This window comes from Amblyomma maculatum, chromosome 1 (genome assembly GCF_055883805.1).
Source record: "Amblyomma maculatum isolate TAMU_Amacu chromosome 1, ASM5588380v1, whole genome shotgun sequence".
Lineage (NCBI taxonomy): Eukaryota > Metazoa > Arthropoda > Arachnida > Ixodida > Ixodidae > Amblyomma > Amblyomma maculatum.
Window position 1 is genome coordinate 294,608,034 of NC_139344.1, and position 13,581 is coordinate 294,621,614.

The 13,581-nt window shown below is 42.8% G+C and overlaps 1 protein-coding gene across 10 annotated transcripts in view; it reads left to right on the plus strand.

The window, feature by feature from the left end:
- Positions 1 to 13,581, plus strand: part of babo (TGF-beta receptor type-1 babo) — a 208,220-nt gene that overhangs the window by 103,935 nt on the left and 90,704 nt on the right. For 4 of the 10 annotated variants that reach the window (XM_084591590.1, XM_084591597.1, XM_084591588.1 and 1 more), the window contains 2 exons: positions 2,435 to 2,595; positions 10,991 to 11,224. In XM_084591590.1, coding sequence (XP_084447716.1) covers positions 2,435 to 2,595; positions 10,991 to 11,224 — 395 coding nt within the window. Of the gene's footprint in view, positions 1 to 487; positions 722 to 1,925; positions 2,084 to 2,434; positions 2,596 to 5,120; positions 5,224 to 10,990; positions 11,225 to 13,581 lie in introns of those variants that run through there. The other 6 variants (XM_084591591.1, XM_084591589.1, XM_084591593.1 and 3 more) reach the window with 4 other exon arrangements.

Genomic DNA, 13,581 nt, shown 5'->3' on the forward strand with positions numbered 1-13,581 from the left:
CACGAAACTGCCCCTGAGCATGCTTTGCTGTATTGTCCATGCTGTCAAGCATTGTAAAGTGGCGTTCCGAATTCCAAATGTCAGTTTTTTTAATATAAAAACAAACATTCGATTCATATTTGAAATTTCTAATATTTGCACACCGCTAAAGAAATGTTCTCCACAGGACACAGTTGTGAAAAGAAACACAAGATATATTGCAAAAAATTTTTTTAAGCAATTACTAGCATAATTTATTACACCTCTAAGGCCTACTAAGCAATTAATAAACAAGAATCTTATTGGCAGATATTTGATAATGATTGCTGTCAGTGAAAAAAAGTAATATCTCTGTTTCACTTATCGCACTCATGGAAAAGGGAGTTCACTGAATGCTGCCATGAAACATTGTAAAGTGGATACCTCCCAAGGAGGTTTCGTTCTATAAAATTCTATAAACCTCCTTGATATCTTCTTACTGAAGGAGTGACATCAGCGTTCGATTAATTTGGAAACACTGCATTGGAAAAACAAGACAGCTTGCGAAATGGACAGAAGAGCAAAAACCCAAGCAGCAGCAGCACTAGCGGCACTATTTCTTCTACGCACCTTGATGACACCTCAACGACACAGACTATGACCGTGAAAGCATGAAAGAGCACTATACGTCATGTCGTTGGTGGCCTGGCTTCAAGCTGGAATCTCCTGTGGTACATGTTTTCCTTAACCATTGTGCCCTAAGGTGCGTAGCTTTCAACTTTTGATGAAAGTGGCCAGAGCAAAGCTTGCATATGATGATTGGGGACTGTTGTGCATTTTGCGACCTGCACGGTGGCTGCATGAGTTTTTGCCGTGTGCTGGCTCCTGTGAAAATAAGGCTGCCAGTTTAGATAAACTGGAAATTCGTAATTTTTGAATGCTTAGGAGGTTTGCGAAGTGCACTTTTGCTATTTGGACTGTTTGTGAATAGTGGAAGTGAAAACTATTCAAAATTTAGGACATTCGCACACCCCCTGGGTTTATGTAGGCACCGTGCACTTTTTTAACAACATTTGTTTGGTTTGTGTTGCCTTGAGCTATCAGCTGTGTAGTTTCTACACTTCTGTCAGCTTTTAAGCCTCTCTGTGCTTGTATTGGGCAGCTTTTATGCTTCAGTTTCTGCTTTACAATGTATTTCATCCTGCATTTGTATTGCTTTCTTTGTTGTGTAGTGTTTCAGAGACGTTTTCACCGACACATTTGGAAGAGTGTGCTACAATCTTGCATCGTTTCACAGATGTGTGTGTTTTCTTATTTGATCTAGTGACCCGATCTAGTGTGGCATGTTGCTTGTATGTGGCTGGTCATGCGCACACACACTGACTGCTTACCACCAAAGTTGGCTGCGCTTGCATGCTAGTCTACCCAGCGCCTCATGTTTAGGCAGGGCCTCCTGTTTACATACGTTAGTGATTTTGCAGTTGACTGCAAATGTTCTGCCAAAGCTACTACGGTGACAAAAAAAAGTCTCACCATTGAATTGCAAACCTAAAGGAATGAATGGTGGTTTCATGAATACTTTTAGGCAGCAAAAGTGGGGTGCTTTAGTATTCAGCTTCCATCCTGCTGTTGTCGTGGTGGCTAGAGCATTCAAGTTTCTAGCCTAGATGCTTTCAAAGCTGACATGGCAACTCGAATAGCTTGAAAATGGCTACGATAAGCAAGTAGTGGGTATAGGAGCATGAGTGCTGACAGCAGTGCAGTTAGCTCGTGGCATAAAGAGACTGTATGGTTAGTGTTGTCCAGTGTGGATATAACAGCAAGGGCACCTTTGTCCACTGAAGAATGGACCCAGAATCGCTGTCGTGGACATGTGCTGTGTGAATTGTCGCCATGGCTTCTGTGTATATGTCTGTGTGCCTTGTGTTTTGACTTGTGTACGTGCGGCCTGTTTCTTTTTGTCCCAGGTGCATTGAAAAGGACAAACTCATTCCACCTGACAACCCAATCTCTTGCCACCACTCAAAAAATGTAGACGATCAGTTTGCAATAGAATGCTGCCGAGATGCCGACTATTGCAATCTTAACATCGTGCCAACGCTCTCCCCACCTGTTCTTTCAATAGGTAAGATGTGCTCCACTGGTGGTTGCAAGAGAGGCGTGCCGGGGTTTTGGGGGAGGTATTTGGCCCTCACACACAGACACACGCACATCTCTTTGCCATGGGCAGCCCAATGTGTCTTGTGGCCCAGTTGTGGGGCTCACTGTGTCATTCTCTGCTCTGCAGCTCTTCTCGCTCTTCTGGCCGAGTGGCGTCTGGGTGGCGGCTGCAAACTCTGCTGATAGCTGCAGGAATCTTGTGTGCTGTTGCTTTTGTGCATATTTAAAAAGTTCTAAGCGTCGGAAACAAGTAACCTGTGTTCTCTCTTTTTTCCTCCCTGTGTGTCTTTTCTTTCTCTCTCTCTTTTTGTGCCAGGTGTCTGGACAAAAAAAGGATGTTCCCTCCTGACAATCCAGTGCAGTGTTCAAAGTCGGGCTCTCACAATCCTACCAATATGGTCATAAACTGCTGCTCCAATTATGACTTTTGTAACCGCGATCTCCGTCCAACATTTCCTGCGGCCACAGAGGCTTCAGGTGGGTCCTGACAAAAAAGGCAACAGGAGAAAAGCCGCCGGCAAAAAAGTGAACAAAGCAAGAAGTCATTAGATGTGCTGGGACTTGTTTTACATGCTTTCTTTGACCTTGGTAGCTAATTTTTTGCTCCTCTTGTTTCCCGCTGACCTTGTCTCCCTACCTACCTTGGTTTTGTTACTGCTGCCTGCTTTTTTTTCTCAGCACTAACTTGCCACAAGTAGCTCACTGCAGCTCTGTTGGAGCAGCAGTGCCGTGACAAAAAGATGGGGCTGAAAGGGGTGCTGGAAAATGCACTCAAGAACAGTCATTGCTCCCTAGTAGTGCTATGATGAAACTGACTACATTTATGGTATCTGTGAGCCAAATTTTGGTTGCATTTTTCTTCTTGTTAATGGTACATAACATATTACTGTACATAAATCACCATGCAGTTTTCGCCTACGACAGCTGAATAACTTTTCGCTAGTTTTGGTTTCAAAAGGTGTGCGTGCAAGTTCAGTGCAGGTCATGTGGGGGAAGAAAAAACAGTGGTATAATCGCTGCTTCTCAACTCGTGATTCCTGTTCTTACAACGACCAAGTGCAAATTGCATGTGGTGATCAGTGTAATGTTGCAGTGAATAAAACATGCAACTAAAAATTAGGTGTCTACACTCTTTTAAGTGATTTTATATCATTAAGCTCAGCTAGACTGCCATAGGCTCTTTTCAAGGGAAATCCATGAGACGCTTGCCATTTATATATTAATATGCCTTGTAGTAAGTGTTCTTGAATTGGCTATGTAAGTTGAAGCTTTTACTGATAAAATTGCACGAGAGCTTCAAATAAAGCTATTTCTTATTTAAGATTACAAAACTAAGATAGTCTTTTTTTTGTTTTGTTTTGTTTTGTTCTTATGGCTGCATTTCAGCACTACAAAGCTTTCTAATTGTTGGGGTTAGCTGTGTACTTTTTGGTAAACTACAACTGTTTAGCGGGGGCATAAATGATTTTTTTGGGGCCATTTGTAGTTTGATACAGGACAGAGCTCTGTCATATCTTCTCTTCCTCAATCTTTTGTGTTCATTGTGACTTTACTTGACTAAGTTTGCTGTAAATTTCATAGTATTATGATTTGGCAAGGGCTTGTTTGCTTAACCGTGAGAGCGCTTCTGGTGGTTGGAGGAAACAGTCATTAGGGAGAGTGTCCTAGCATGTGTGAAGCTTATGTAAAGTTTGGGGTATGGTTTGTTTAATTCAAGTTAAATAAGGAGTAGCAAAAAAAATTGAATGCTTTGAATTGAGTTGCAGTCATTTTATGTTGTGCTGTTTGCAAGTTTTGTTGAGATATTCGGTCCCTTTTAAAAGTGATTATTGGTGTACTTCTCGGGACAAGAGAAAAAGAGGAGAGTCAAGTGTGGTACTGTCGCTTGCTGTTTGTGGGCTTAATGCATGAGCAGTTTAGTTACTAGGTACAATAAGGGAAAAAAAGGGTGTTGTTTTATAAATTGGGCCTACCATGTGGTCACCAGTCTGCAAGTAGAAAGCTTTGTCCTCACTCATGTCATGTGCCTAGCAAAAAAAGAAAATCTGTTGCTTGAATTAGTTGCATAGGCGTGCAGGTAACCGGAAATATGACCTTATTCCAATGGCTAGATGCTTGAATTAGTTCCATAGGCACGCAGGTAACTGGAAATATGACCTTATTCCAATGGCTAGATTGTGTCTGGGACACTAAAAACACTTTTTAATCAGGTTGTTCTCTTGAGATCAGTTTATATTGTGGGTCACTTCCATCCCCATTTCAGTCCCTAAAAGGAGTTGTATTTTATGCATTGTTACACACACCTTCATTTTGGCTTGGTTTGAGAATCTAGGCTCCCGGTGTCCTGTCATAGTCACCTTTAAACCCAGGCCGGTGTCTAAATGGGAGGACAAATTGAGCATTCTGGGAACTGCAGTGAGCTTCTCGGTTCTTGTGCCACCACTGGGAATGCTGCCTGATGTCTCTCTCGGTCGTAGCATCATTCCCTTGTGTGTTTCCCCTTAGTTTAGGTCCGACCCTACCCATGCCTGGAAGTGGGACATCCCACAAGTATTTTGCTTGGTTATGAGGCCTTGTGTGTCCCCTTTGCGTGTCTCCCTGTGAGGAACTGGTTGTTGCCTTCCTTCTTTGAGGTGGGCAGTGCATGCTGGGCTCAGAATTTGTCCCTGGTTTATGAAAGTAGCTTCACACATGCTAAGGCACTCATGCAGTTATTTGCTGTGACACATGCGCACATCTTTTTGGTGGCTGGCGTTTTGTGTTTTACTGGGGATGAGGAGCCTGACCTGTGAAAGTGATGGGAATAAAGACCCTTATCCTTGTTAATTTGAACTGCCTATACACAGTTTGCCATATTGGTTGCTCTCGTAACATAGGAAAGAGTTGGCCTTTCCCACTGCTTTGCTTGTTCATTTGAACAAGCTCTCAAAATGGGGCCATGTGCAATGGCTGTTCCAGATAACTCTGCTCAGGCCTGAAATTGCATTTGCATTGGGTGCAACAGTGATTAGAGAAGATAGTCTGATGGTTATTTGCCAGCTTGTGGAGATGGCGGCTGCACATCAAGCAACCGCCCAGGCATGGCTACGGGCCTTTTTCTTTTTGGTATGCATCTTGTGCTTCTCTCTCACAGGGTTTCTCCTCATTAAAGCCTCGATAAGATGGTTCTGATTAGTTTTGTAGTTTTGGTCAAGGCCATTCAGCCTTGGAAGTCTGGATTAACTATCAGCAGTGGAGTGAGTAGTGCGGCTAAATATTGGCATAGGTAGCTAGAAGGGAAGTCCCTTTCCTTACTGCAAGGAAATTTTTTTTTTTTTGCAAGAACTCTTACTTATATAGCACACTAGAAGGAAGTTAAATAAATGTGGTTTTGGCATACAAGTTTGAGCAACAAATTATTCATTGCAGCACCAAATTTTATTTGCCAAAAACAAAATAAAAAAATTGATCAAAGTTTATAACAAACACTTGACCTCAAAAGAAGTATTAAAAATTTTTGGAACTATTGAAAATTTTTGGCCTTGGCTGCTATCTGTAGAAAAATGAAACTTCTATCTTGAATGGTGTTCATGGAACAAAATAGTAACTAGACAGTGAAAACAAGGCCGATGATGAAAAACTGACTGGCTTGCTTCTGTAGATATCACTATTACCGTATTTTCCAGTTTATAAGGTGCACCTTAGTATAAGATGCACCCTTCATATTTTGAGGCTTTCAACAAAAAAATTTGCTATATAAGACGCACCCTTGTATAAGATGCACCTCAATGTCTTCAGGTGAGGGCAGTAGGACTTGACTATATATGCTTGCTCGATAATCGTGTGCAACGTGCCTGAAAGAAAGTTTGTTACGTGCGCGTGCAAATGATAGAAAAAAAGAAAAGGCAACACTTATGCACGAAAAAACTTTCGCTCAGTGAGAGCAGAAACACTTTATTATTACTCAAAGCCTTTGCTTAACCTGGCTTGTCTTGGCAGCGTGGAAAGGGCGAGGAGCATGGACGTTGCCACACCTTTTTGGCATTCTGCCAGTGAGACGCTGTGCGATTCTAGAAAATTATGACCACTGTAAATATTGTAATCGCAGGCGTCGCTACCTTTATTGTTTCACGATAAAGTTTGCCAACATTGCGGAAAATGAAAACAAAGCGCATATAAGACACAGTTGTATAGGACGCATTACCGAAGATTTTGTCAAAAAAAACCACGTCTTATACATCGAAAAATATGGTAGAACTGAATTTTGATGGTTAAGGAAGAATGTTCAGACTTGCTGTTGCTCTGGTTGCCGATAAAAGAAACCGCTTGCTAAGTGCAGGATTTGTGTTTTTGATCTTGTTTTCGGCTTTCACTCTACTGTGTCCTCGGGGTGTGTTACAAAGATGGCGCCTCAAGAGAAAAAGGAAACCACAGGGAAAAAATTGTAAGCATTGCGGAAGATTCTGAAATCTGTGCAGAAAGTCGTCGTTAGCGGGATAATGATGCTAAGTGGTGTGGGGAGAGTTAAGCCGCCTTAAAAGAACGCATGGGACAGAGTACTGCAGAACCATGATTTGAAAACGCAAGTAGCATTTCACAGCCTGTAGTGTGCAGTGAAGCGTTGCAAAGAAATGTGGAAAGGGTCACACATGAGTGTTACGTAAAATGTGGCTTCTAAGTACTGAATCACAAAGTCAGTTTTGGTGGGAGTGCTTTTTATGAGGAACTCCAGCTGCAATTTAGTGGGATCTCATAAAAAAAGGCACAGAACACGTGTGCATTGCCACTCTGCCACCATTGTAAGTGTTGCTCACTTGGAGGCCACTGTTAACTGTGTGACATGCCTGCTACACTGCTGCACTGTTGGTTTTTCTTTGTTTCATGCAGGACAGTCTGTTTTCCCTAAGTGCAACTAGAGTATTATAAATTGGTTGTGCAAAAGGCAGGTTGATGCATGCATAAGGTGGCAGTAGCTATAACTTTGCTGCTACCAGCTGTGTCAGCTTTTTTTCGCTGTGGATTGGAAGCTACAGAGCCCAAACACTCTTTTCATCCTATTCCCTATTTGCAGTTGTTAGTTTTCATCTGAAATGAAATGTATTGTCAGTATTCATTATTTAAGGCACATTTCTAACACATATGACAACCTTCAGTGTTTAGAGTCGGGGGGGAAATTTTGAAACAAATTTACAAGGTGCTTCCATAGATGGTGCCAGCTGCTCTAGCGCCAGTGTGAACATACTGCAAATAGAGCCACTTAGGTATTCTGTTACTTGGCCTCCATGCTAAGGGTTGTTGAGGGAAAGGTAAAGCATGATGCTCCTCATAGGAGGCTCAACATGCCTGCTCTGTGTAATGGATGATGTTTGCTACAGCGTGCAAGCATTGTGTTGTGGAGATATTTTTTTTTGCGGCAGAGGGGAGGGAGGGAGGGGGAGCAATGGCTGTTCACTGCAGACAGACTGCTGGTTCCTGCTGTTTTAATGGTAGCCTGAGCAAGTCTGATTTTAGGGAGTAGCTGATAGCATGCATAGTGGATAAATTGTATGCAGTTGAAAACCCCTTCTCACATGGCATGCTTGTTCAGCTAAACTTGCAGTTACTACATTGCTTGAGGGAGTGCAGCATAGCAGAAGGTGTGTGGTGCCTAGACGTACTGTGCTGTTGCTTTAACAGTCTGTTGTGTCCATGTCTTACTGTACTGAAGCACGCAGGATAGTTTCTCTTGCCGTATTTTGTGAAGGCAAGTTAAAACAGCATGACTTCAATTTGCAGTGGTATTCCTTTTGCCCACTGGGTTGCAAAGTCACAACAAGCTCATTTCTTTCTTGTTTTTGCACTCATACCCCTCCTATTTTTTCTTTCTATCCTGTCTCTTATCAGTTCCTGTATTTATCTGAATTATTTTTCTTTTTTCTTTAGCATAGTATCTGAAACCTAATTTGAATGACATTGAGAACAAATTGGTTTAGTATTAAAATTTGGAGTAGCAGTGGCAGTTTTTGGGTATAATTATAAATGGCAAGCCATATAATCCAGCAGCAGTTTTTTGTTTCATTCGTCAGTTTGTGTCTGCCATTTCTTGGTCACAAAAACAGACTGGATATTTCTCTTATGCATAGGTATGGTGTTGTGACTCGCAGGCATTCCTGTTTTCCTCGTTTGGAACTGCTCGGATGCTTGCTTCGACATCCACTTCTGTTCCTCGAATTGGCCTCGAGTTTTTGGTGCTGAGGAATTTCATGCTTGGGCATTTTGAGAGACCATCCAAGTGGGAAATTTTATTTTTTGGCCAAAAATAATGTAGGTCATTGCAGCCTGGTCTGTTCAGAGGGAAAGGTTATTGCGCGCATGCCATCTTGAGATTTTTGCAGAGTCCCAGAGAGCCACACCTTGAGAAAACTTGCATTGGTCGTTAGGGAGCCACTACCTGAGGCCTAGCAAGACACAAATCATAGGGTGCTGCTGAGTCTGTCCTGTGTGTGTGTGTGCGTGTGTGTAGAGGCTTGTGTGCTTTACATAGGGCCATGTTCCAAGAGGTAAGTGTTGCTTTTCTAAACACTTGCTTCTCTTGTGTTGATGGAGGGGCATAGTTTTTTGCTGTAACGGAGGTTGGACGCCTGCTGGGTAGGTATTGCACATTTTTCTCAAGATGGGTGTACTGACGTTTTGCATGCAGTATTTTACTTTGGATTGAAGGCAAAGGCTGTAAAACTGCATTACTGCTGCCTTTGTTGGTTGCCACCTTTTATTGACGTATGTGGCCCAGTGTAGCATGAGGTGTGTGCATCTAAAACATGCCAGAGAATGCATTTTTACCCTACTTTTCCCCTCCTGTCCTCAGTGAAGATCCCCACCAGAAGTAGCGACTTGTGATGGAAAGTAGAGCGTTTATTACTAAGGGCTGGTCAGGTAGTGAAGAGTGCAGTTGTCAACATTGTTGGGGGTCTGAATGAAGCACTTGGTTGACCAAATTTCAGTATGTTTTAAACGGCTTTGCATCCTTGGGAATAAAACTTGAGATATTCTCTGTGCCATGTGAGAAATTGTATAGTAACATTTAAGATTGCAAACCACATTTTGCTGTTGCTGCACAATATAGCAGCGTTAATGCATTTAAAGTACATTTTATTGTATCTTTGGGTGTGATAGTACCTTCATGGTTTGAGGGTACAGGAGCTTGCTGCAATTTGTTTCAGCTTTTACTTTTTTTTTTGCGTTGTTTGCTAGTATACGGATGTCGTCAGCTCTAAGCACCTGCTGTAATAGAGAATGTTGCATATTGGAAAATATGACATGAAGATTGGCATTTGCACGTGGATATAAACCTTAAAGGGGCACTAAAGGGAAGTTGCTGACTAAGTAAGACATTTTGCTAGAAAAATAAATTGTTCTTTGAGAATAGTACTAACATTTTTTTCTGAGGAAAGGTAGCAGAGTTTGCTAAATGAAATTTCTGAATCATTCGCCAGGGGAAGGTACCAGAACCAGTCAGAAGCACCACATGAGAGTGTGAATGCTGTTGAGAGCTTGCAGTTCTGAACAGTGGTAGGCTGAGTGCACAGAATATAAGGCTTAGGGTTTGCGTTGTTTCAGTTTGAAAGAGGCTGTTGGGCTAGTTGGTTTTCCATCAGTTTCTGCAGCAGGTTAAGGACAGCGCATGGAGGAACTCCTGTGTGTTTCTCCGTGCTCTGTCCTCTCTTCGCATTCTTAGCTGTGGTGCTTTTCTTAAATCTCAAAGGTATATTTATTTGCCCACTGACAGTATGATAGTATTGCATGAGAGCCGGCGAAGGAAAGAATTCATGTCACCCTGTGTGCAATTTTCTGTTTTTAGTAGGTGGTGCTCTGAGTCAGTATTCCTCTTTTCCGAGAACAAATTCAAGTTGGCCTGTGTATCAGTTAAATGGAAGCTACTTTAATTTCAAATTGCACTTTTATTAGCTGGAAAAGAAATGAGGGCATTGCTGTCATGGCATGTCTCTGGGAGGGGATTTTACCATGTTTTCTGATGCACTCGATAACATCACTGACATCACATTTATCAGCAGTGAACATGCGTTTTGTTGTGAAACAAATCTCAGCACAGCCACAGAAGACTGGGCTATCGTAGAGCTGACCCCATCCCTGTGAGGTGCTGATTTGCCAAATTTCTTTCTCTAATGCACTTAATCTGGTATGGTTGTTTGTGGTGGAAGTACACAAAAGTTGTGCTATTCAATGCCATTGAAGTGCCGAGAATGCTGGAAGTTGATCATTCAGATGCTATCCTGTAGCCCAAGGTTGCACAGCATGCCTTTATGTCGTAGAGCTGAATTTTTTTTCAAGGCTGAAGTTAGGATGTAGTTTGGTTTGGTTACTTGAGTACCCAGGATCAAGTAGTGTCATAGATGCAAACAATTTTGATTGCTCTCGGGAACTTCAATTAAAAAATTTGCATGACAGTACTTGCAGATGGAAGCATTGCTTGGCTTTTTTTTTAATGAGTGCTTCATCCAGATTTTCTGGCATGGAAAAAATAAGCTACAAGAACAACATACATCATTTTCAAGTCTGTGGGTGTTTAAAAATACAGTTAAAAATACAGTTGAGTCATAATTTGTTTTCTTTCTGCTTCACTATTTAGTCAAGGTAGGCATATGTAGTGTATCAGCTTTGTGGCACTTGTATGATCATACTCACTGCTACATACTGTAATCAGTGTACTACATATTTACTGTGGAACCAGTGCCTATAATTGTGTACTAATATAGAAGGGAAACTATTTAATATGTTCCTCAGTGCAAGTTAGTTATGTGTCGCATTGATGTGATATTGTGCATTGATAGATGAAGCCTAGGGCTGGTCATGATAATCATTCAATTGAGGTTGCACTTTGGTGACACCATGACAGGCGATGCCGTGGTGGGCTCATCTTGGCCAAGCACACACGAGCTAGCCTTTGCCATTGGGGGCCCCATCTGCCTTGTGTGTGTGGTGCTCATGGTGGTCTACCAGCTGTGGCAGCAGCGACGGCGCCACTTTCGATACGAGATGGAGACAAGCCTGGAGAGTGAACCCATCCTGCTGCCACCAGGGCAGACAATCAAGGACATGATTGAGATGACCACCTCTGGGTCAGGCTCAGGTGAATTCCACAGCTTGCACTTGTCATCAAACCTCTATGGAATGAGCATAGTACGAAGTTATTCCATTCCCCCCATTGAAGTGCTTGTATTTGGTTGGCGTTGATGTAACGAAGCATTTTGATTTTTGCAACTTTATGCCTATTGAAAGCCATGTATTTTTAGCTTCAATATAGCCAAGTATATTTTATCGCACTTTCAGTGTAACGAAATTTCTTTGCTGGCTCAAAATTGTGCCGCGAGCTCGAAGGTTGAGTGGGGCACGTATTAACCCTTTGCGGTCCCTAGCTTTTTCCTGCTTCACGGCTGTTCTGAAACTATTTTGCCCATTTTCGGGGCCGCGGAAGGGAACAAACAAATGGGCTACAACATTTCCACAAATGTTTATTTTTGAGGTTTCTCTTGCAGCCCAACACCCTCGACGGTATTATGGCTGGGTATGGTATCATTGGAAGCATTCCCCTGGGTACAGGCTGGGACTTTGAGGGCACGTTTGGCAGAAGAACACTGTCTCTTTTCTGCTGCGAGCTTGTAGATGAAATTAGGCCTACCATCTAGCCTTTCCTCATCATCCAAACGAGCTGATGGGCCCTCATATCACCACATCAGTATGAAGCTGTTTATGATGGAGACTTCAGGAGCTAGAAAAACAGCTTCCTTCAAAGGAATAGCTGGCACAATAGGGGTCAGTCTTACCCATGTTTTTTGTATAGTCACAGATCCGCCTCCTGCTTTTATTTTCCTTCACTGATGCATTGTGAGCACAACTAAGCATCGTCACTTGACGTCCCGTCAGACAAGTGCCATGCATGAGTGTCCTTGACGGTAAGCCACCACTTCTCTAGTAGCGACAGCATTTTATTTCTGTTAGTCATAACAGTGCCAGTTAGCAGTGCGCTCTTCTGAAGTAATTCTTCAAGAATTGGGGAAGTGTAAAACCTGTCAGTGTAAAGGTGGTAGCCACTTCCTGGCGTAGCTACTGCAATTCCTCAAGCAGGTGCAGAACAATCCTGCATGTGAATGGGAGCTCCAGAAGGCAGAGGCTATCAGTCGGGCTTCCGTAATAAGGCTGCAGAAATATAGCCCGTTTGACAATCGGCAAGTGCATAAACACTCAGGCCCCATTTTGTTGGCTTCTGTGGATTATAGCACTCGAATGAAATTCGCCCCTTGAAGCCGATGGTGCTCTCATCAATACAAATTTTTGGCCCAGTGCTGAAATGCTCTCTGCATTTTCCATCAATATAGTGAACAGTGTCCCTCACCTTGCTGCCACAAGTTGGTCGGTCGGGCGATGCATCTGGGCTTGGTGAAACGTGCAGCATCCATAAAATTTGTGTAGAAACCGCTTACGTTTGAAAGCACGAGGGAGAAAGGGCATCTTCTTGAGCAGGTCCTGGCTGAAGTACTCCTTGATTTCGGGCTTTGGATTCAGTGTTATGTTAATTATTATGCCTAAAAAGGCCTTGATTTCCTCTACAGAAACATCTTCCCAATTCTTCAAAATTGAATGCTCCGAAAGAACTCCACCAGTCCAGATTTTCTCACGCGCATAGCGGTTTGTGTTGTGCACAATGCCCTCAATCAGTTTGTAAAGAACAACTGAAAGTAGCCCAACTCGCAGGATAGGTTGGAGGGGCTTACTTGAGATCCCGGGTTCGAAACAGTGAATGGAATCGGTGTGAAGTCTGGACAATTTTCCGCGTATGCTCGCCAGACTGCTGCACGTGGTTTCGTGTCACCAGAGCCACCGGCACCAGCGCAGTCATTATCGTCATCACTGCTGGAATTTGATTCCGTGGATGAGCTCATCTGATGGGGGCACGTAGTTATCTTCCTCACTAAAATCGTCACTTTCAATGAAAGCTTGACAGTTTTTGCCGTAGAAAGCACTCAGCGAGAATGTGGCCATGGTGTGCTGCCAGCAGCATGCAAACAGAATGACAGAACTCCCGCACGCTTGCTTCTGCCAAAGCTCCAAAACACTTATGTGCTGCCCACTAGTGTGAAAACTTATAAACGAATGAAAAGACTAGTTTAGTATTTGTCTCAGAGAGGGCGCATCCTGCATAGCAAACCAAAACACGTATAATTCAACTATGGAAAGCTTGTTGGGCCGTGCCCGACAGCAGACCACTACGGCCGAGTAGCATTGTCGGGCAGGACCCGACTAAGGACTGCAAAGGGCTAAAGTGCGCTCGTTTTGTAGTCATGATGAGTCGGTCATATCATTGTAGTCATTATTACTCATAGCTAAGCATTTTTACTAATTTCCAATTAGTTGTAATTATTACAAGTCATCGTTTGACATGTTGTTTCATAGTGATTAGCAGTCATGATGAGTTGTACCTAGTCATTT